The 24,933-nt window shown below is 32.9% G+C and overlaps 1 protein-coding gene and 1 long non-coding RNA gene across 2 annotated transcripts; one reads left to right on the top strand and one right to left on the bottom strand.

Moving 5' to 3' along the window:
* Positions 1-516: 516 nt before the first annotated feature.
* On the top strand, positions 517-5,511 carry LOC135310044 (uncharacterized). Its single transcript, XR_010370318.1, has 2 exons — positions 517-1,026; positions 5,377-5,511. It is a non-coding gene; the product is annotated as an uncharacterized LOC135310044 (long non-coding RNA).
* Positions 5,507-23,227, bottom strand: LOC128683979 (sodium- and chloride-dependent GABA transporter ine-like). The gene is made up of 9 exons (XM_053770114.1): positions 22,673-23,227; positions 18,193-18,383; positions 12,471-12,605; positions 11,500-11,713; positions 10,738-11,234; positions 10,357-10,469; positions 7,907-8,186; positions 6,736-6,968; positions 5,507-6,389 (listed from the first exon to the last, which is right to left on the bottom strand). Exons 1-9 carry the CDS (start codon positions 23,083-23,085, stop codon positions 6,279-6,281), a joined length of 2,187 nt encoding a protein of 728 aa, XP_053626089.1. The 5' UTR covers positions 23,086-23,227; the 3' UTR covers positions 5,507-6,278.
* Between the last annotated feature and the right edge of the window lie 1,706 nt (positions 23,228-24,933).

The following is a 24,933-nucleotide window of genomic DNA, read 5'->3' as shown; positions in this document are numbered from 1 at the left end:
TATCAGTTTATCACCACAGTTGACCAAATAATGCAGAACATAACCTAAAATAGTGTTATTATTTTCAGGACCAGTTATCCGCCCTTCAGTTTTCTCATGGTCTAAAACTAAAGTCTTAAAAGTGTACTCAAAGGCGGTAAAGAGCCGCTAAACGTGAAGCTGAAAAATGAAATATATGTCGTCGTATACGAAGTTGACTCTATAGATGGTTTTTTGTATTTATATTTTTGATTTGAATAGTTTTTGGGTGGAAGTGGTAAATTGATTATGTTAAAGAAGTGGTGGTTGAAAATAATATACATATCCCAATCCCACAAATAGTGCAATGTGATATCAATAGTGTTCAATAATTATAATATATGTATTTGTGTTTTACAATGGACTTGAATCATTTATCACATAATTCTACTTGTATTTAACACTTTGTGATCAGAAAGCCTATTCAATAATCCACTAAATCCTTCCTTTTTCCTTTAAACTCGCACAACGATTGCGTAGGTGTTTTTGGTCGTAAATCTGAAACAATATTGACAATTGGCGCTTTTTGCCTCCATTGGCAATGTTCGTTAACCCCAGTACACTAGTAGTGCCATCTGCGCCGAGCTTTACGTACTATTCCCTATTCCATGAGCTGGGCACTTCATCGAACCATAAACATAGCTTTCGTTGTCACTGTCACTGTCCTCTATCAAATTTGGATAAAAATAAACTCGATGTCAAAATAAAATGATATTGATTGTTTACATTTTCTTAATTTACGTGCCTAAAATTAGTTACGAAAGATACGATCATTTAAAATACAATTTCTATTTTGATTAAAATACATACACTTAACATTACGTAACCACGCGAGCATAATGGTTCAAGAGTTAAAGTTAATAATTTCAGATACTAAAAGAACAATTGATACCATATCGAAAGAAACTCATGACACTAATCCTGCGTTCATGGTCCAGGCGTTAAATGAATTCCGTCAACAAGTTAATGCTGCAATAACAAAGTTAATTGAAGATCCTGACGATACAAGTATGTCATATTCAGTTAAGATTACAGTTCAGGATCAGTAAGGTTGAGATTTATGAAGGAGGCGGACGGTGGCATAGCTAAAATAAAGAAAAAGTTCAGCTTAATTTTTTTGTAATTATTGATGAGCTGCACCAATAGTTGACAAACTTTTGGATTTGATGACTATACAAAAGCCCTTATATTAATAAAAAACACTAATGAAAACTTACTATGATTATGATAATGCTTTTAAAGATGTGACAAACATAAAATAAGATATTTTTTACTCACCCAAATGCTTCATATACTAAACAACATGTAGCGACATCACATGTTGTAATATATTCACAAAAAACTACCTATGATTTGTCTTATCAAAGTTGTTACAGTTTTTTATGATGGTTGAGTTTGTTTTTTGATAAATGTGACTGAATATGTAGTATAGGTATGCCATACAATATATATGTGATTTTGTTTATTAAAAAAATCACATAAATTAAATTTTATCTAAGTAGTAACCATCATAAATACTAACAAAATTTTTGATTATTTATGTACACAACATAACAGTGTTGACACAACAAATAGGAAACTAAGTACAAAAGTATTTTTATAGAAATTTCTTACAGTAGATCTGTAGTCTTTTGTTTTTTCCAGTAGTTTTTTGTTTTACATTAATTCAAAATTCAAATCATTTATTCAGAAATTAGACCTTCACAGGCACTTTTTCTCGTCAATCTTTAAATTTATAGTTATTTCTCACAAGCTAGAAACTACTGGCATTTCGGAACGACCACTGCTGAGAAGAAATGCCGAAAGAAACTCATTTGAACAGTGTTGGTCCCTATCATGCCAGATCGGCTTACCATTATTGTTTCTTACAAAAAATTTTTTTTTTCTTTTCTTTCTAATAATATATAAAAGTACATAATGTACATAGTCAAAAGGTATATCAAAACAGGTTATGATTGTGATCCGAGTGCTGATTATAATATATATATATATATTATATATATATATATATATATATATATATATATATATATATATATATATATATATATATATATATATATATATATATATATATATATCGATGTGAAACACAATTAACTTACATGAAAATATATGAGAAACGAGATGACCAGTTCCCTCTGGCATTTCCTTGTCCCCTTTGAGTGAGCATGACACACTCGATTCCCATGACTTCATAATTACAATTCTTATTCGTCGAAATAGAAGTATAATTCAGACACTTGAAGATCACAAATCACGTACATGTTTTACAAATAAAATTTAAATGCCATACGAATTATTATAACAAAATTCAAAATTGTGAATAAAATAAAAATTAGGAGATCATGTGTGGAGTGGCAAAGTTGTCGGGAGGATCCAAGCGTTTTTATCAGTCAAATAGGCGTTAATTGTGTAATACGCTTTATCCATTAAATTTTTCTTAACATAAATTTTAAAATTTTTCATTGGCAGATTAATAGCCTCTGCAGGGAGTTTATTGAATAATTTTACACTTTGACCCACGAAAGACCGCCGAACCTTTTTAAGCCTGAATCTATTCATACAAAGTTTGTGCTTATTTCTAGTGTTTACACTATTTACTTCGTTTAATTTTTTATATAAATGTAAATTTGATTTGACAAAAATAAGCACATCAAAGATATACTGACATACCACAGTGAGGATGTTAATTGATTTGAAGAGTTCTTGAAGAGAATCTCGAGGTTTTAACCCATAAATAAAACGGATAGCTCTTTTCTGTAATACAAAAATTTTTCCTATGTCAGCTGCATTACCCCAAACTAATAGTCCGTAGGACATAATGCTATGAAAGTAGCTGAAATACACAAGTCTAGCTGTATCTATGTTCGTACACTGTCTGATCCTTCTCACTGCAAAAGCTGCCGTACTAAGTTTTTTGGCCGTGATTTCAATATGTTTATCCCACTTTAATTTGTCGTCCACAGTAATGCCCAGGAATTTAGTACTATGTACCCATTCCAGAGCTTTACCATTTACTGTTAAAGGTATAACATTGTGCGAGTTATTTAAGAGAGAAAATTTAATACATTTTGTCTTCTCTGTATTTAGAGCTAAGTTGTTGGTTGTAAACCAGTTAAGCACTACCGACATGCTATTACTTATAAAGTTATAGTTTTCACTTTTTCTATCGACTTTAAATAATAAGGATGTATCGTCTGCAAATAGAACTACTTCGCATAAATGTTGGGCAAGGCATGGGAGGTCGTTAATATAAATCAAAAATAAAAAGGGACCGATAATGGAGCCTTGAGGTACGCCTATGTGAACAGGTGCACTATCGGAAATTGTTTTGTTAATTTCTACTCTCTGTGTTCTATTATCTAGGTAAGACGAAAGAACACTAAGAGCCGCGCCAGTGACACCGTAATGTTGAAGTTTATTTTTGAGTATATTATGATCTACACAGTCAAAAGCTTTCGATAAGTCACAGAAAATACCTACGACATCTTGCTTGGATTCCCAAGCTTCATTAATTATTTCGACTAAAGTGGCTGCTGCATCAGTAGTTGAACGACCTTTGGTGAAACCGTATTGACGATTATGTAAAATTTTATTTATATTAAAATACGACACAAGTTGACTGAAAATAATTTTTTCAAATATTTTACTTAGAGTGGGTAATATAGAAATAGGTCTATAGTTTGTGGGATCATGTTTAACGCCTTGTTTAAATAGAGGAATTACTTTACTTATTTTCATTAAGTCTGGGAACACGCCTTCAGATATACATTTATTGAATATTATGGTTAGGTGAGGAGCAATCAGGTCAATAATGCTGCTCAATACTGAGACGGAAAACCCCCACAGGTCCTCAGTGTTTTTAACATTTAGGGCTTTAAAAGCAGATATAATTTCATCTGGTGTAATATGTCTGAATGTAAAAGTGGACTTAGGGTCCGGAGCATTTCTTTTTAATAGATCATCTGCCGCATAGGAGCAAGAGAAAAGGGATCCTGTGATATTCTTAGAAATGTTGGAAAAGAAATTATTAAATTCGTTGGAAACTTCGTCATCTGCACTTATGGTTTTACCGTCAAGTTTTAATACAAAATTTACGTCGCGCGTGTTAATTTTACCAGTCTCCTTATTTATGATGGACCAGGCGGTCTTTATCTTATCACTCGAATTTTTTATTTTATTAGTTAAATACAAAGATTTCGCGACAGAACATACTTTTTTAAAAGTTTTAGAATAGCGTTTAACATATGTTATGAATTCCGCATTAAGATTGTACTGTTTTTGGCCATAAAGTTCATAAAGTCTGTTTCTACTAATATAGATACCGTTTGAGGCCCAATCACAAAAGTTAAGTTTATCTTTCTTGATGAAAGTTTTGATAGGAAAAGATTTTTTGAATTCTTTTTCTACTATATTGAACACCTCATTGTATTGGTCATTCGGGTTTTTTGTGAGGTCTACATCTGGCAATTTGTTATAAACGGATTCGCGAAAACGCATTTTACGTTGCTTAGTTAGAGGCCTACAAGTTACAGGAGCGGTGCTTAGGTCAGACTCTCCGTCACGTATAAGTGATACCTGTTGACCCAGGTGGTCAGACCCCAGACAGGCGAACAGTTTTTGATTATAAACAGCGCAATCGCAGAAAACGTTATCTATACATCTGGCTGAGGTCGAGGTTATTCTAGTGGGTTCAAAGAATGTGTGCTTTAAGTTAAATGAGTCTAGTAGATTTTTAAATCCATTGGTTTCCGAACATGAAACTAAAATGTCTATATTAAAATCACCGCATAAAATTATATGCTTATTGTTAGATGTAACTCGCCTGAGTGCTTCCTCCAAAACGTCTAAAAGAGTTTCGCAACAAGCTGATGGAGGTCTATAAGCAGAAATAATAATATATTTATCCAACTCCACACAAGAAAGTTCTATAGTACATTCAACTGATAGACTTACTATGTCTTTCCTTTCTTTATACTTATAACTCTTATTTAATAGTATTAATGATCCTCCGTGTTCGGCATTTTGTCTTACAAATGCACTTGCTAATATATACTTATCGGGAAAATTTAATTTAATTTCATTTCTAAAAAAGTGTTCAGTTACACAGAAAATATCAATACTATTATTTTCTAAATATAAACAAACTTCATTGAATTTGCTGGTGAAGCCCTGGATATTTTGATGTATAAGATTTAAATAGGAGGGCTTCACCGCTGTCTTATTATCTAGTTTAAAACTAAATTATTAGTACTTGTACTAATATTTGGTAATTTCGTTATATCGGCTATAACGGGTCTATTATATATTATTATACAATGTACTTTTTGTTTTGAACAATATGGTTGTCTGCAGGTGACATCATGGAAGAGGATGAAGGTGACAATGATAATGATGAAGAAATAATTGAAGTAAGTCCCAAGAAGCAGAAAAAGTAGTTAAATATGTAGTTTGTTAAGTATTGTAAGTAAATAAAACTAATATACATTTCTTCATGAATTTTATTTTAAACTTCTCAAAATAACTTTGTGATTTATGTACACTTTCAATATTTACACTGGTAACATTTCCTTTGTATTTAGTTTGTTATTGTACTTTTATTTAAATGTAGAATACCATTCAATAGAATATTATTCTAATATTGTAATCACCTTTATTGTTCTGACAACATTTAAACAAAAGCTTTTCCATAGCACAACCATAAATATTGCTTAACTTGGTCCATAATATTACACTTTTATGTACTTAATAAATAGCTCTTATTCATTCTCTTATCACCTTTTTAAGGTTCCTACTTAAATCTATTTCATTTATCTAAAACTGGAATGTCTTTTGATCACAAGTGTTTAAATATAATATTTGATATGTATTTATTACATATATATGTATAATAAAAAAATAATAAAATGTAACATTCGTTATTTTGGTTTAAAATCTTTAATTTTGTAGATATAATCGATAGTTAGATACCAGTAAATAGATATCAAGAAATTTACTATGTTATAGATAAGTATGTGGATTATCGTCTTTTTAACATTTCTAATTATGTAGGTTTTGTACACTTAGTTAATGTTCGTTATCTAGAGTGGTTCGGTGACGAGTGGCGCAAACTGTGTCACCGGTGTTTATGACTACTATTGTTGTAGGTCGAATGCGGTCGGCAACTATAAATTATGACGACTAATGTGGAAGAACGCGTTACCACATTGTTCGTTCGTCATGTGATTTGAAATCTTTAATGCTAAATTGAAAATGGACTAGTTAATATTAGTTTTGTCGTCTGCTGGATCCGACTCAGAGCCACATATATCACATCCGTTCACGCCGCAGTCGCATATTGACGTCGGACGGATGGAATTGCGTAATTTCTGCAAAAAAAACAATATTGTTTTATATATTATATCTTATCAATCATGCAATTATGGAATATACACAGGTAGTTAAGCTTTATATAATCAAAATAAATATATTAAGATTATTTATAATCGATTAAAGGTTGTACGCATCGAATATGCCAAGTTATAATAGCGTCTATACTACTTATATTACCTAATCTGATGTCTGATAGAATTATTTCTTTAGCGTTATAAAACAGATGTGTATCTAAAATATCATTAAACCTAAAAGTACCATTTATCCATCACTATGCTCATGTGGACTATATTTACTATGAATAAAACATGAGAAAATCCCTTCACACGGACAAACACTCACCTCTCTCAAACTGTCACCTGGCGATCTAATCACCATGACTACAGCATACACTGGTATGCACAAGAGTGACAGTGAGGCAATGGTCCATCCAAGGACCTGCGCCCAGACAGGGTATTGGTACTGACGATAGCTGGGTGGCGTGTAATCTACCAAGCTGGCCACCCACAGAGCCAACAGCAGTGCGGGTGTAGCCAGAAGCCAGCAGAAACGGAAGTAAAATGATGGATAACGCCCTGAAAACATTTATATTATCATTATTGCGAGTAAAAGTTTTTAACGATTTTGATGTCAAAGACATAACACAAATAGTAGACATCAAAATATACACTTTAAAAATAATTGTGGAGTTCAAACTTCAGAGTGATACTTTGCATGTTCTATTATAAAAGGTATATTGTTTTAGGTTAGTAGTAACCAATTGACATTATGTTAGGCATATAATAATACGGAAGTTCATTGAGTGAAATAACCTCGTTTACATCATACTCCTTGCACATGGACAATGCGCAACCACGAAACGTAACAACCTTGTTGTTGTTGATATGGGATAAATCATAAGGTAAATGGCGTGTAGGCGTGACGTGACCCATATATAAGTAGAGCGGCACGGTCTCTTCACTCTACATAACTTTGTTGTTTTATTATTGACAGATACGAGTATATACACAGGTATATAGAAAAGCTCAAGTTACTGGACTTGAGCAAGAGACTTGAGGTTCAGACATACTGTTGTTTATTATGACCTACTAAGATAGGTAGGTGTAGCTACATACGAGTACATGCTGTCTGAACATAAGAGCATAATGTATAAAAGTTTAATATACAAGTGAAACAGAATAGCGTAGGAAGAAAAACGTGTTGCGAAATTAGCAGATATTTTTAGTGACCTATTACCGATGTCGTGTGAACATTTAGTGGAAAGGCGTACTTATTTCTGGCTTCTAAAGGAGAGGTTATTATAAGACCACGCATAATATGACTTGTAAATACCTTTTAGATTCTATTCTAGAAATCTTTATTGATTTTCTTATTATTGTATCTATGTATTTTTTAAGGTATTCATTATAAATTAACCAAATATTTATTAAATGGATAATAGACTTCATTCTTTCAGTTTATCTGTTAATTCAAACAAAGTGATTGATGATTTGGACTTATATTTACAACTCACCTGTCATTTGTTTTATATTTTGTGACAGTTTTCCAACTCCATAGAACCACGCTATGGCCACGACTTCGAAGAAAGCCAAATATGTAATACTGAGGGAGGCGGCGTAGTAATCCATCAGTTGAAATACATATATACCGCTGTGTATGATATGTGGTAGGCCGAAGAAGAGTGAAATAGCACACACACACAGCACTAGTAATTCGTGGTATACTAATTTCTTGCGAATCATATCAGGGAAGCCATCCTGTATTGATGTCACGACCACTTCGACTATAGCAAACTGTAATATGTAAAAAAAACTATTATTAAAAACTAGCTGATGCCGGCGACTTCGTTCGCATGCCTGATAAATTTTTGGTAAGGAGTCAAAATTATTAGAGAGATTAAAACATTTCTTTATATAACTATATTAAATAAATATATAGAAACAAATCACACAGATTGAGTTAGCCTCAAAGTAAGTTCGAAACTTGTGTTATGGGTATATATAGATAAACATCCAAGATTCAGGTCAATCTGAAAAAGATAATTTTCCATGGTAACTTGACCGGGGATCGAACCCGGGACCTCCAGTGTAGCAGTCCGTGACCATCAAGGTCACGGAAGTTATTGGAGTTCTTTTCTTCGGCCACCAAGTTATTGTTTATTGTGATAAATTATGAATAAAAGAAAAACTTTATACTGAACAGTTCTTCGATGTTTTAAATATTTGAATATATGTCTCACATTGTACTTGAATCCCGAATCTCCGAAGATACCAAACCGATTTCAAAAATTCTTTCACCATTAGAAAACTAAACTATCCGAGATTGCTATAGACAATATTTTGTTTTGAAATAAATTAATTTTCAGCAATATCAATGAACACATGTATTAATCCGAAAAAGCTACCAAAAATCTTAACATGCGTGCGCTGGCCCTACTCTTGATTATACATGCATATAATGTACTACAAAAATATAGGTTTTTAGTAGATCCATAAAAAAGTTCGCGAAACTATACATCTATCTTTTATAATTAAGTAACTATAAGGCATTTTATATGTAAAAAGATATTGTAAAATAAAAGGTGCATTTGGACAATTATTACTACACAAGCATATTAATCCTTATGATTAAAAGTTATTTCATCATCTAGATAATTTCATGAAGATAAATTTTATCCTTTACAGCACTTTACAGCATAAATTGGATGAATAGATTCTGAAATATCATGGAATTAAAAAATACGCACGCCAAATTATTTTATATAGGTAGGTACTAGCTATATATTGTCGTGTGAAGTCAAAAGACTGTAAGTTTGAAAAAGGTGTTTTGAGATATTTGACATTATATCTTAAAATGTAAAAATAAATTGCTAAAAATTTTGTATTCGCGAAGTCTACGTTCGCGGCGAACGACTAGTTATAAACACAATGGAAATAAATTTAACTGTACAGACAAAGCGTAACAATACTTATACAGAGGGGTTAGTGTGGGTTTGCATTTCACTTCTCACCATCAAATCGATTGAAGATGAAGTGAGACGCAGCGTACCAATCACAATGCGCCATTGTGACGCTACGACAACCACACTGCAGGCTTAATAGATAAAAAGTTTCATTCAAATCCGTCTAGTAGTTCCGGAGATTAGCGTGTACAAACTGACATACCGACAAACAAACAGTTTTTTTTCAAATTCTTGCTCTATTGCTTTGACTCTATCGCCTAATTTTGTTTTCGTGGACATTGAAATATATTCAAAGTACAGATTTTTTTTCTACTCTTTATTATATGTATTGATAATATAATAGACTACTACAATTCCTTCACAAAGTAAACCTCAGAGTGTAATTTGTTAAACTTAGGAGAAAAGCCTGCCCGTAACCTTTAATCGAACTATACGTATCAAAATATTTTCAATAGCAAGTTCATTATTATACCAGACCGGTCAACATCACGAGTTCTCAACCAGACACAAAAGAAGTTTCAAGTTTTTAAATGTGTCCGTGAAATTGTTAAACCAATGCGATGATTCATACTATGGCCACTTAGGTAATTTATTACCTACGTTCATTATTATGATGGTTTGTCGTATTCGATTTGTCTGGTTATTCAACATAGAGCTATTGATATTATATTATTAGTTTAATCTCCATTATTCAATTAATTATATTCTAATACTTGACTCTATGAAATCGTAGATCCAAGTAATTTAACATTTATAACTTTTCCTTCTAGACAGTCAAACGGATATGAAAAGATACAATTGATTATTAGATATAAAATATATTATTACTACTAACCTAAATACCAAATGAGTGGCCCCAAAATGTCTTTCTACATATAGATTCTTCACTTTTATATATAATTTTGTGACAGACGACATGAATGACAGAAAATTGAGATTCACGACTGCAGATGAAAGTTAACGAACATGACATGAATATTCATCAGTTACAAGTTAATTACCTGGCTGTTCAATCCCAGACAAAGAAACATGAAGAAGAACAACACAGCCCATAATTGCGATGCTGGCATCTTGGCTATAGCTTGTGGATACACGACAAATAACAGACCTGGGCCTGAAATTAATATAAATTTTTAAAATTTGATATTTTTAATCCACGCAGTTATACTATTGTGGGCAGTTTATCAGATTGCACTTGTTGATTGTGTTCTTACGTTATAATTAGTAGTATAACTTAATGCACTAGTTAGTCATAACAAATTGCTAAATCAAATCTTTGTTCGAAGTCCATAAAGAAGGCATTTAGTAATATTTAACAGCAAAAAGATTTATGTCAATCATTAGAATATCTAACAACAATAACTGATTGTCATTATACTCACTATCTGCAATAACGTCCTTCACGCTAGTATTCTGTTCAAAAGCTATGTTTCCAATAGTAGCGAAGGTAAATATCCCTACTATGAGACTGGTGACCGCGTTGATAAGAGAAACCGCCAGTGTGTCGTGAAGGAAGTTGTTGTCGAATCGGTTGTATGAAGCGAACATTATCATTGAACCAAATGCAATGCCAATTGAATTGAAGATTTGTGAAGCCGCATTCACCCAAGGTCTCGATTGTTTTAATAGTTCCCATTCCGGCTTGAAAAAAAATCTTAATCCCTTATCAGCACCGTCCAGTGTTAGAGATCGGCCAAGAAAAACTATGATCAAGAGAAAGGGTAATGTCGTGGTGATGTATCTGACTTTGGCTGAAGATTTGATGCTTTTCCATAGGGCAAAGTAAACTAGGAGCCAAGCACAGACTAAACAGGCTGCCAGTTCCCACCGCATGCCACCGGGCCACTCAATGCCATCGCTCATGCTCAAGACCTTTTTCCTGGGAACAATATTTATAATATTTATTTTTATTTTGCACCAAATATTTATAAGAAATTTAAGTCAATATAGTAATTAAAATTTCAGTATTTGTGAAAGTCCTATAGTGCTATACGTACATATAGTCATATAATTTAATCATTATGTTATATATCGACGTCAGAGTCACGTTTAGAGACTGATTTGTATGATATGATGCTATCTGTATCTATTTATCAATGGATTTGAGTTTTTATTTATAGGTACAACAAAAAATCAAACCTTACTCGAAGAATTGTTCGGTGGGTGTTTGAGATCCGTTAGGTTTGCTGATGTTGTGATGCGGCACCCAGCATTGGGGAGTGTTCCAGCGGTTAGAGCAACTAGCCCATGGTACTTCAGACTTAAACGATGTGAAGAAGTAGTAGATTGCCCATGCAATTATCACAGCGTAATATGTAGACATGAGAAACGAGATCACCACACTTGCTAGGCCGGCACCTTCAACAGAGGACGTCATAAAATTAACATAGCTAAATATTCTTCAAAGTGTATTATTTTACTGACGTCATACAGTGGTGGACGTATAATTAGAAACACTCAAACACAAAACGGTCCGTGATACTTACTTGATAAGATTCTTCACCGCAATCGATTTTATTTTGAAATTAAACAATAAATAGGACAACATTTATTAGAAAAGCCCATTACATATGTAAATCCCATTACACAAGTGCATTTTCAATATTACATTACGGATAAACATTTAAATTACCGGACCGCTATGTATATTCGAAATATTCGAAAATATGTATATATTTTCGAATATTTCTAATTAGGCGTTCACATGCGTGTAAGACTCATTTTAAAATTAAAAAGTAAGATATGTTTTATTTTTTATCCATTTAATTAGTTTTTTATTTGAGTACCTTGATATTACATGGTTATTAACTATTTAATATATATATTTTTCACGAATATTTGTACGTTAAAGTCATACTTTTTTTATTCATAAGAGGTGTTTTAAAAAATTTACAACCACTGTATTTCTAGCGGATTATAGCAAGCTTGTATTAATAAAGTTTCATTTTATGTTTTACTTCAGCGTCACAACGTAACGATTGCGCGTTCACTATAACTGTCTGTATTTTATGACATTTATAAATTAAGCCATTATCTATTGAATCATAATATATAGATATAGATTAATATAATAATTTATATTCTATAAGATCACTTATTAAAAATATTACGTTACCTTTAAAGAGCGGACAAATTTGAGAGAGGGCGCCGATGGGTCCATGTGCCGTGTACTGTCCTACAGCTAACTCCATAAATAGCATAGGTACACCGCATACCAGGAGTATTATGAAGTAAGGAATGAGAAATGCACCTGAAACAAAAACATTATCATTTAATTATTATGACGACTATATAGCTAATGAGAGAAACAGTTCAACATCGGACCAAGATAAATAAAATACATATTGTACATTTATGTTGACAATATAAGTATAAAATGGAAGAAGATTATTTACATACTAAATTGGTCCATAAGTTAGAAAAGAAGTAATGGTAGAGTATGGTTAAAAAAATCTAATTGCGCACTTTTGCATTCATTAAATTTATTTACTGCCGGTGATAAAATTTAAAAGGTATGTAGGATCTGTCAATAGAATGTTTAAGTTCGTGGGGCATCAAAATCGGTTAAGTCGTTTTCGAAATATTCACAATTTTGTAAAACCTCATCAAAATTTATTGTATTCGCGAGGTCTACGTTCGCGGCGAACGACTTGTTAAATATAAATTGTAGGCCGCCTACAGTAACATGCCGCTACACACATGCGAAGGGGCCTGGATATTTCTCGATGGCTTCCTAGATGAATAAATAGGACTATGCGACCTACAGGAACTGGCACAATTAACCTGATAATTGGCTCTTAAACGATAATTTAGTCACGCCGTGCCACGGTCATCTTCACTCATTTCAGATTAGCACTACGTCCTATCTGCGTTTTGTTCATACATTCGTTGTCCTCTATCTGTGTAATAAGTCAGAAAACTTATTTTATCATTTATCTTTTTCTGTTTAAATATATAAACTTAACTTATCAAATTACCTATAACTAGATTAGTCAGGTTTTTGATAAATAAATATATGAGAAATAAATAGATAAATATATGAGTCATTTTGTATGTTATTTTTGTTGGGAGAAATGTTAATGGTTGACGGGTTGCACTGACGTTTCTTCCCATTTTCCATACCTGGTCCCATTTTACTTGGGTTCGGATTGCAAGGATTGTTTAAAACACACACACACATTTTTACTATAAATCTAACCCGTTCATTAATGAAAAAGCCTGATTAGGCCTCGTTTCGTTTCGTTTCGTTTCAATATCAAAAAGTTTTTTTTACAAGAATGTCGTCGTTACTTTTATTGTCGTCAAAGAGATCTCATGGCATTCAATACGTTATAATAACTCATGCCCATGCTGTAAATCGTTGAGGAGTTCCATCGTTCATAATAATGCATTGTTAGCCAAGCAAAACGTGTATGCAGTGTTGAACGTGAATGTTGATTTGCAAAATTCCACCTGAACTAATATAGTTGGTCTCAAAATACATTGTGAGTTAGATAAAAGCTTGTTAAAAAGGAAGAGGTGGTTCCTATCCATGTTTTAATCTCCTTGCACAACTTTGTATTATGCTATTTGCAACGATTTTTTTACATGTTTTTAAATTAGTAAAATATACTAAGTTTGATTGTATATTTTATTTGCTCAAGCCATATATGTACCATAGTTTTAACTTGTTATATAGTAAAAGAGTAACAAACACTTTGTACTATTGTTCATTATTTTTCATACAGATCTGGAGTGGAGCAGTTACAGGAAGAGCCCAATGAGGGAGTCGGAGGGACATGGAAGGAAGACGCGCACAGGATAATGAATCGGCCACTTTATGCCGCCACTGCACACTTGCATCATAATTCGTATGTAAGCATATGATATTCATACCTATATAATGTTTGCGAAAAATAATATGAGGATTTCCTCTCCGTTTGTGCATACGAAATGAAGTTACAATAGACAGTAAATGTACTTCTTAGAATTTATTCGTCGAAGTACTGAGGTTATCTGGTTACTCTGTCAACTCTGATCATAGAGTAAAATATTTAATTTTTTGATTAATCCAATGGGTACGAGTAATTCTGTAACTCAGCCATTTATCTTCCATATATATAAAAGCGAAAACTCACTCATCACGAAATCTCAAAAACTACTGAGGCCATAAAGATGAAATTTGACATGAAGTGACTAAGGAGACGTCCTCTAAGACAGGTTATTTCGAAATTCCCTCTCTAAGGGGATGAAATAGGGATTTCCGGTTTGTATGAAACTTCGTCATTTTTGAAGTGAGACACATGAAATGTTTAATATAAATAAATAAATATATTAGGACAAATCACACAGATTGAGCTAGCCCCAAAGTAAGTTCAAGACTTGTGTTATGGGATACTAACTCAACGATACTATATTTTATAACAAATACATATATAGATAAACATCCAAGACCCGGGCCAATCAGAAAAAGATCATTTTCCATTATGACCCGACCGGGGATCGAACCCGGGACCTCTCGGTCCAGTGGCAAGAACTTTACCACTGCGCCACCGAGGTCGTCTATTAATTATAATTTGTAGAATATAAATTTGTAGTTGGTAAAAATAATAATGCATTAATTCGATTTTGAAAATTCCATCCCTACAGGGGTAAAATAGGGGTTGCAAGTTTGTATGAAACGTCGCCATTTTTATTTTGATTGAAATTTGTAGTTGGTAAAAAATAATAATGCATTTATTAGATTTTGTAAATTTCATCCCCGAGGATGAATTAGGGGTTGCAAATTTATTTGAAACTTCCTAATTTTTGAAGCGAGATTAAGTGGCATTGTTGACAACATTTTACTATTTTTTGCTTACACAGGTTGGTTGTGACGAGACATGAAGGAAATAGAACTAAAGATGAGAAAAAAATACGAATTTGATTCATATATGTTTACCAGTCTTATAGTATACGCGATAAAAGAATAATTAAGATTTTACTATGAAATAACTATGAACGGGCAAAAGCTAGTTATAATTATACTATACGACGAAACTATTTGACTATTATTGTAAGATTAGCATGCATGCTCTATGGATTAGTAACAATAAACTAAATGTGGCTCAAAAATGGACATCAGAAGAATACGATGATTATAAGAATATTAATTAAGGTAGGGTTGAAATATTTAGACATGGACTAATACCTCACACGTAATCACGGTACATGAATTTAATCGAATAATATACAAGATTCCTTGCAACGTCGCTACGTTTCCCTTCTTTGAAAATTGGATAGTGTTGCTCGAAAACCGGTCCACCTGTCCATGGCCTCACACTTTTCATGAAACTTAGAAGATTATGGACGCTAGGAATTGAGCCGAATTTAAGTTTCAGCTTTATATAGTTCTACTGGGATGCTGACTTCTGATAAGATACGATATAGCTTTACTAGATCCGTTAGTTAACCGAATTGGTTAGTTACGTTCTTTTGGATCCACTTTTATTATTTTTTCTTCCTCTACCTAATCACAATGTGAAATACCTCATATCCTTAAATGCTTGTTATAATAAGTGATAAATCATATGATATCTCAAGACATGTAAACATACGCGGTGTCAGTTTACTGAGACTATCAACAGTAATTCACACCAAGTTGTTGTTGTTGGTTCGTGTTGTAGCCTCAGTGGCAATACTATCAAATTAGCGCGCGGGACACAAATAGAGATTGGTCACGATTTCTCACCAATATGTGTATTAAAAATTCTACACGGATATTTATTAGCCTTTATTATCATTATCTTCCGCGGTTTTTCGAACCTCTCCTCTGGTACCTATTTGGAGGTTGGTGTATTTAAAATGTGGCCAATGTTAAGTCGAATAAGAATCCAGTATACATGATGTAGTTATTTTACAGACATTCTTCAAATTCTTATTTTTCGGTTAGTTGCGGAGAATAAAGCTTTGTTTTATAACTAACATAATTACACTTTATTGTCTTTATTTCAAAAGTGATATACAATTATTAGCTATATTACTAAATATTAATAGCTAGGTATACTTATTAAATTAGTGCTCATATTGTTAAGAGCTAAGCGTTTATTTTCACGACCGTCTCGCCTTTACACTGAGACTGCAACGTCTATCTTGTCCTAATTATTGTATTAATATCCTGTCTTAATTAATTTTTTAAATTACCAAAGTAAGCAATAGTACAAAGGCGACATATTATACTTTCTATCCTAAAGATCCCAAGGGGATATCCTATTATTGCATTGCAATACCTGAGTCATAGGATGTTTTTAATAAGTATTTTATTCGTATTATTCATTTTTATATTTAATGTTATTATTATTATTATGTCTCAATCTAAAACCTTTATGCACGTGTATTTCCTCGCTTTATCTTTTACATATCAGTGAAAGGTCCGGAGTTTTTAAATATTCAAGGTTGATTATATAAATTGGAAGATTTGTTTAAGACGTAGCATCATTACACAGTTACTAACGTATTTTATATTAAAAACTGATAAAATTAGTATGATGGATATATACATTCTCAGTGGATCCAGTGCAATAATTTATTTTAATAATTAAAATGACGATTTGAAGATGTAACGAATAATATTATTCCCAGAACTTGTTTTCACGTAGAGGTGTAGAAGCAATGTCACGACCATCACGATCTTTTTGTCACCCTAATTAGTTTAATTTACATAGGCAATCCTTTGTAGACATTTTCGTTTAGCCCATGCGAAAATACTTCTCACTAGCAATATTCTACTAGCAAGGGGAATTGAGAGATATAGGTACCTAAAAATAGATAAGTCTCACTTTTTTCAGATTTATGAAATGTCAATCTCAACCTTGACGTTGGCAAAATTATCGTTTTGGATGGAGCCATAACACAAAATAATAATAATAATTACTCTCTCTTTCTTATCTAACCGCGTTTAGCTTAACATTCTCGGCTGTGACGTCGAGGGCCACGGTGTGTGGTGGATTTCACCGATATTTTCTAAAGGTTTATATTTAAGTGGATTAATTCCGCTTAAAAATTGTGAATATTTCAAAAACGGCATTTGAAACCGTTGCACAAGAGCGAGCGAGATCTAACATGTACTTGGGGCAAAAATAAATTTTTTGTATGTATGTATGTATGTATGTATCTATTTATGTATGTATGTATGTAAGGTCGATAACTTTCGAACCGTGGTCCGATTTTGATGAAATTTAAAAGGTATGTAGGTTCTGTCAATAGAATTTTTAAGTTCGTGGGTCATCAAAATCGGCTAGGTTGTTTTTGAAATATTCACAATTTTGAATTGAAGACCTCGGAAGGCTTGGCGGAAGCATGACATGCCACCAATATGAGGTGTAGTGTTACTACTTACTTGTACAAGGTAATGCTCGTTAAATAAATGTGTCACTGTTTATCTAAGGTTCGAGAGTGCCGTGGGAGTTTACTAAAATTTAATAAATGTAGTAATATGAGTTTCTCCATCATTTCGCATTGCTGAGGGTCGTTAAATTTACTTACTAGTATTATTAGCTACGTATTTACTACTGTATTTATTCGCTTAATAAGTTTTTAGAAAATTTCACCACTCAATCGCTTAAATTTAGGCTTACATTATAGAAAAAATATAGCGAATTATCTAATCCCGTAAATCCATAATAAAGTAATAAACTATTTCGATATGAGTAACGCTAAGGAGTAACGATATGATCAAAGATACTGTATAATATAGAAAAACCAAATATCACATGAAGTTGCTTGTATGTACTTACATACTATCATTTTATGTGAGAGAAAATCTCGTTTTTTATTAGAAAGTTCATTGATGTATTTATTGGTAACCAAATCAGACTTACCGCCGCCACTTTTATAGCAAAGGTATGGGAAACGCCACACGTTTCCCAAACCCACTGAATATCCAACACAGGCCAAAACAAATTGTATTTTATTGGCCCAGAATGGTCTTCGAGGCTTCAGGTGTGGATCTTCTTCATCTTCTTCCTCTTCCTCACAGGTCTCGTGTGATCCTGTATCTTCATCGGGCGGCCTGTCATGAGAAAATGTTTTTCGTTAAGTAATTTTTCTTGAAAATGTGGGCAAGTTAAGAAATCAATTCTACAGTTTTGCTATCATGAAACAATTGATTGTGAAGATACTGTTGGATGATTACTGGTTATTGGTTTTATTTGACAGGATTACGTAATTGCTGCTCCAATTCATATTTGCAATTTAGGATTTAGGATTACTAATAAACTGGAAATAATGAAATATCTGTGTTGGTCTATTAAAAAATAGCTGGCTCTTGCTATCATAACTGTCACTCTAATAGGAACGATTTACATTTGTAATGGATGCAAAAATATAAGAAATGTAATGAAATCGAAAAAATATATTATAATTTAAAATCTGTACCCCGTGGCTACTTTGATATAAAGAATCATCTGTTTCTTTAGAAAGATTTTTCTTTCATCTGTTTTTTCTTTTCTTTTGTGTAGAATATAATTTTCATTATTACAACACGTCTTTTTGCATTAGTTTGGTTGCAATTAAATCAATTCGTGTCGAGTCTATTATTTAGTGTTATTTGTTGCTCTGCTACTTACGCGGGAAAAAGATTTTGAAATCGAATATATGTTTGGGGTAACAAATAAAAGCGTCTACGTTTAGTGTTACATAAATCAACAAAAGATTTAAATGTCTGAGATAATTTGATCATATATAATGTGTTGGTTTCAAATTAAATGACACTTTGTTGATATAAGCAATGAAATATGATACACGCAGAGATAACGTCACTATGTGAAGAAAATAATACAACTTTAACAAATATAAATTGCTGTTATATTTTACGCAGACGCTATCGTTGCAATAAAATAACACCAAATAGGATAAGTCCTTTAGAAATAAAAATATGATACAGAATTGAAGACTTCGTCAAGGCAAGTTTCCTTCGTCAACGTTAAGTGCAAGTTAAAAAAGAAAAGAAATGCTAAATACTTAACTGTCCTATTTCTAATTTAATCGCACTTCCTGATTGTTACGATGACAGGCTTTTAACCATGAAATATTCCGTCTACTAATAACCTTGATATTATACTTTGTTTGGATTAGAGATGGATGACCTACAATGATAGCTTGTAGATTACCTGTGCATGGCGTCACGTAGCTAAAAGGCTTTTCTTCGCGCGTACATCAAGGCAAGATTAAAGGACTATTACTTTTATGAGGGCCGGACTATTAGCTATCTATTCTATTACAAGGTTACGATTGTTAGGTGTTTGAAATTACGCCTACCATTTAGTAATTTGAATTTCTCCCTTTCATCTTTTTAAATCGTAAACTAAGATTCTTGCACGTGAAATCACTGTTTCTAAACATTGCCTTGCATGTACCGTGCGTTTCGTTTTCCAAACTAAAAGCATATGGTAATGATGTTCATGCTTCTTACTTGAATTCAAAGTATTTTTACCTATTTAAATAATTACGTGTTGATCTGTGGGTAGAGAGATAGAGACTGCTAGACTAGATTCTAGAATAAGGTAATCTTTTGCTCATTAATTCATTTACATACGAAAGCATCTTTCAAACGAGATTGAGGGTGAGAGATATCATGCTATTAAATATTATATATTGATATTTGTGTAACCGATACGGAGAGAACTGTTCAGATCAAATCAACCTGCTACGATAATTACTAACAGTAAATATAAGTAGCTATTCTACGAGTGTGGGTTTGTTTCTGGTTCGTTTTTATAACGATCTTTTTAAGTAGGAGACATTATTATTTGTACAAATATTGAAAATCCACATATCGTTTGAGTAAAATATCAATATTGCTCTACATTTGAGATGAAGATTTCATGACAAGATTCATTATTTCACTCATACATTTTAATTGATGTTGCATTTTAATTGTTGTTATCATTTTGGGATTTTATGCACTTTAGTTTCTTGTTCGATACTACATCTTATTATCGGAATAAATAAATTTTAGAAAATATATAGTAATCCTAATGTCAATGCGTAAGTATAAAAACGTATTTTAAAATCATTATCAAGTAGGCAGCGATAAGACCGGCCGCACGATCAATCGTGGTATTCATGTCGTATGCGAGATATGCGAGAACAGATAACGTTGCAGCTATATCACTCCTGTCTTGAAGGTCATGAGTTAACAATTGTCCCTGTAATCCTTAGTAATACAAGATTTGGAGGCTGTCGTCGAAATCCGCGGCCTGTCACGGGCTTTCCAACGTAATCTTCTTTACCTATCTATCTAATGACAATTGATAAAGTAGTTAAAACTAAAACAAGTAAATATAATGTAAAATTATTTAACTCGGCATATCGTCTATATAACTTGCAGAATTTTTAAATTATCTGTAGTGAAGTTGAACGAAATAAAAGTAACTGAATCAAAACCTCGCTACACAGTATGTATGTGTATATAGTACCAAAATGCCCTTATACTTTAAATACTTTTATATCTCGGGTTCATACTAAATCTTGAAACAGGAATTCCTGGAATCTGGATAAAACTATCATGTTTCCATGAGATACAGATAGCTAAAAATTAGTTCAACAATAATTACATTTAGTTTTCACCATTCGTAAAAGCAAAATGAGAAACGCACTGTGATAGGAAAAATCGTAAATCATTTTTTGATTTATCAGTCAAAGGACTTTGTTTCGTTAAATAAAATAAGTTATCAGGTCTACTACCCCTTAGAGACAATACTAAACGACATTTTAAAAATACGCTTACGCTATACGCTTAATTTATTTTACTTGAGGTTTTTTCCGCTCAATAACATATATTAACCAATCAAATCTACTGACAGTAGATCATCATCACTAGGTTTTCTAAAATTTTTTGGTACAAAATTTCGAGTTTAATGTTTCAATATGAATACTTCAAGTATCAAATTATGTATCCAATTCCATGGCCATAGGAAAAATAATTATTATAGATTCATATTATAGATGCATGTTCAGCTCAAAAACAGGGAAGATGGTCTTTTCCCGCGACACATGGTAGGCAGATGTAACTAATTAAGAATTTTATAGTATTTGAATTGCTTTGTATGGATATTCGAAATAAGTATAAGTGATATAATAATAATAACAATAATTTATTTCAGATTTCAATCGATATGGGAACATAAAAGATTTTATAGTTGGTAATCATTCATTAGGAAGTTCTAGTAAGTAATAGATTGTTTCCTTCGCTATCATACATCGAAACTGGGTTCCTCCATTGCGTTTGCCACAGACAAGTGACGAAGTTTAAAGAGTGCATTATTTATGTGCTACGTCAATCTACGTCAACTGTCTTTTCATTATAAGATATTTTATAATTATTAAATATTTCAAAATTATATACTAGCGGCCCGACCTAAACTTTCCTCAGGAATCATACCCTCTACTGGTGAAAAGTGTACAAAAATCCGTTTAGTAGTTTTTAAGTTGATCGCGTGATAGTGCCCTTATTTTTGTATTTTTGTAAGGACGTAATCGAACAAATAATATTGTTGGTTATTTTTACTATAATTTTTTGCGTCAATTTAATTGCGTCATATATAAACCATTTTGTAATAGTTAATACGTACTAAAATGTTGTTATGGTCATATGGTGCGATAACTACCTAGGTACCCAATATATGTAATTATTACATAATGTGATCATTTAATTTATTTGACTAGTTGTAAACAATATAATAGTTACTGTATAAATCAAACAGTAGGTTCTGAAATATACTATGCATTTGAAACACAATAGTATAATAATGTTTTGTTGATGCAAAAGATCAGAAATGTGTATACTAGAGGCGGTGCCGGTGGTTATAACGTGATAACCTAGGTGAACTTATGCAATCCTGCTCCTATAATCTGGTCGGTCTATTAATCAAGTCACATTGATAATATCATGTCAATATCACAAACCCGGGTTTGTGATTACTGGTTATTGGAAATAACAGACAGACACATACATATTTACTACCGGTAGTAAATTTGTATGTAAACGTCTGTCTGTTTACTATTCACAGTGGAGTTTAGAAATTATCTCTGGAAAGTAAGCTTGTCCCACTTGGTGTTTTACAAAGGTAGTAAGTAGGTACCCTGTGATTTGTAGTCATTTTGTATTATGCATGCATTTTTAAACCTCATTGTAGGCATTTATTTATTTAGGTACTTCTTTATTCCGATAATTTTTTTTGCTTGTTTAATTTTATTTTGCAAATATTTTTTCACAATGGAGGCAGGATATGGAGGAACAGTTTGATACTTAAGTCAATTGAATAATGACAAAGGATGTTAGCACATCCAGATACTCACGTAGGAGGTCGTACTAGATGGAACAATTCCGTAGGTGAAGTTGGCACACGCTTTATAACCATTTTACGGCCATCCGTGCATCCCATTCCAATCGAAGCCAAGGAACGTACAGATGGAGCTCCATAGTGAGTCGTACCACTTTCCGAAGGCTCAGGGAAGGCATTTACTTCATGGCGGTCGTATGGTCGGAGACACCTTGCTGAGGCTGCTCCAGATGTATCTCTTATATCGTGAATTCGGTGTGTATCTGTAAAGCTCTTCACTTTTCGCATTTGCCCAGAGGGCGTAACAATCGGCGTTGGAGCGTGTAGTCCGAGAAGCTTTGAGTTTTCTTCATCCTGGTCATCAAAGTGGTCCACGTGGATTGCCACGCTGGGCGCGGCGGCTTCCGCCGAGACTTCGGCTTTACTCATGCTATCACGTCACAGGGTCATGACGCGGTGAAATATGTCGCGTGCGTCGCTAGCGACGCGCGACTGTGAATAATAAACTGAGACGAACGAGTTACGCCTGTATAGTTGACCGAACGACTAGTTCGTCAGTTTGAGCATTTGGTAAACAAAGTGCGATTCCAGTAGTGGGGAGTAGGCGAGTCCGAAGTGGGGGGGAGTCACGCATGCGCAATGACTGCAGAGCTATGTAGAGTTGCGCCTGCTCATTTTCAGGGTTACCTATTTATCGCGAATAATTATATCACTTTGATAATTATCTTTAAAAAAAACCTAATTGTAAATTAAGGGTCGTAGGTAGGTGAGCATCTGCTCACCTACCTACGATCTATCAAGTTTGGAGACGTAGTTGTATTAAGTTATGGCACGTTCCTAAAATCGTTATAATTGATTTTTATTTTTTTGAATATGTAGTAATCAAATTGAGTTATTGGACTACATAATATTTACTTAATACGAACGTCACTTTTTCTATATAGTTATATCCACAGGACTCAATGTAGTCATTATTCGCTTATGACATAATTAGCCTGTTTTTTTTTATGCCATCATATAATTTCATATTGTGCCCGTCAATAAATAATGTTCGAGTAAATTATAAAACTGTTGATCAAACTGAGTAACAATTGATTCTGAATCCTTCTTTTTCTAGACAATGTATGCAAAAATCCACATAGCAAATTGAATGCATGCTCCTGAAAGTTTCTAACCCGGGTTCATGAGTTTCAGTCCCATCGTAATCTTATTTAAACGGTCTCAACATCTAGATCACGGACGGAAGCAGTTATATATCATCATTTTTTGTGTTGTTAAAATATGCCATTCTTACCTTACTAAGAAATATTTTTTCTTGATAGAAAATAAATCCGGAGTCATTGCAGCCAGGCGAAAATGGAACTAGTCACTCGATAACTCTCAAGACCACACCTCAAGCGCTCAAGACTTTTATTAGTTGCTTATGTACTGTCTATGAATTGTTAATTCCCATTCGTTACTTCTTCGTTATCACGTAAGTTAACAAGTTCATTCAGTTCGGTTGATGTTTTTATTGTGTCGTCACCACAGTCGTCACATTCTATTGAAACTTATGTGACAAATAGATATCTTCCGTGTGTTCCCATGCGCTTGTGGGTTTGGTTGCGTTAAATTTGTCCAAGGTCAGTCCAATTTTAAGAGCGTTGTATTATTTTGCAATAATTCAGGATTTCTCTGGCCAGATGCTGTATTATGCCCTGATTATATTAGACTTGTTGGTTCAGCCACTTAATTCCTAGAAAGTAATGGAATACCCGAGAGATGAAGGTTGTTCTCGTTTTAAGTTTCCGATTATTCCAGCAATTTCAGCTGGATTAAAATACGAGAATCAAATTATTGTCTAGATCGATGGTCACATCTACTTTATCTTTTATCCAGTTATTTAACTACAAATTCAATAAATCCAATAAATTAAGTAAATGTCCGCTCTTACCGTTTACCTAATTTTATCGCAATCTCCCCAAATGATTTTGTATGATTGAGTAACAAGCATGCAATATTTGTGGGATATTTAGCGAGTTATTAAAAAAATCAAAATAATTATTTGATTATCTAATTTTTATTGGCTCTCAATTAGGTGTATCAAAATCTATACCTGTTCTGTAAAAAAATATCTACATGTCACGTATTACGTGACATGTAGATATTTTTTTATGAAAAACAGCAAATCGCATTTATGTTTACAAGATTTTATTTAACTTGCAATGTATGTCAGTATGTATTTTTGGGTGGAATGAACCAGATTTCTTCAACCGATTGTTCTGAAATTTAGTACAC

This window comes from Plodia interpunctella, chromosome 3 (assembly GCF_027563975.2).
Source record: "Plodia interpunctella isolate USDA-ARS_2022_Savannah chromosome 3, ilPloInte3.2, whole genome shotgun sequence".
Classification (NCBI taxonomy): domain Eukaryota; kingdom Metazoa; phylum Arthropoda; class Insecta; order Lepidoptera; family Pyralidae; genus Plodia; species Plodia interpunctella.
This window is presented reverse-complemented; position numbering and strand designations above follow the sequence as displayed.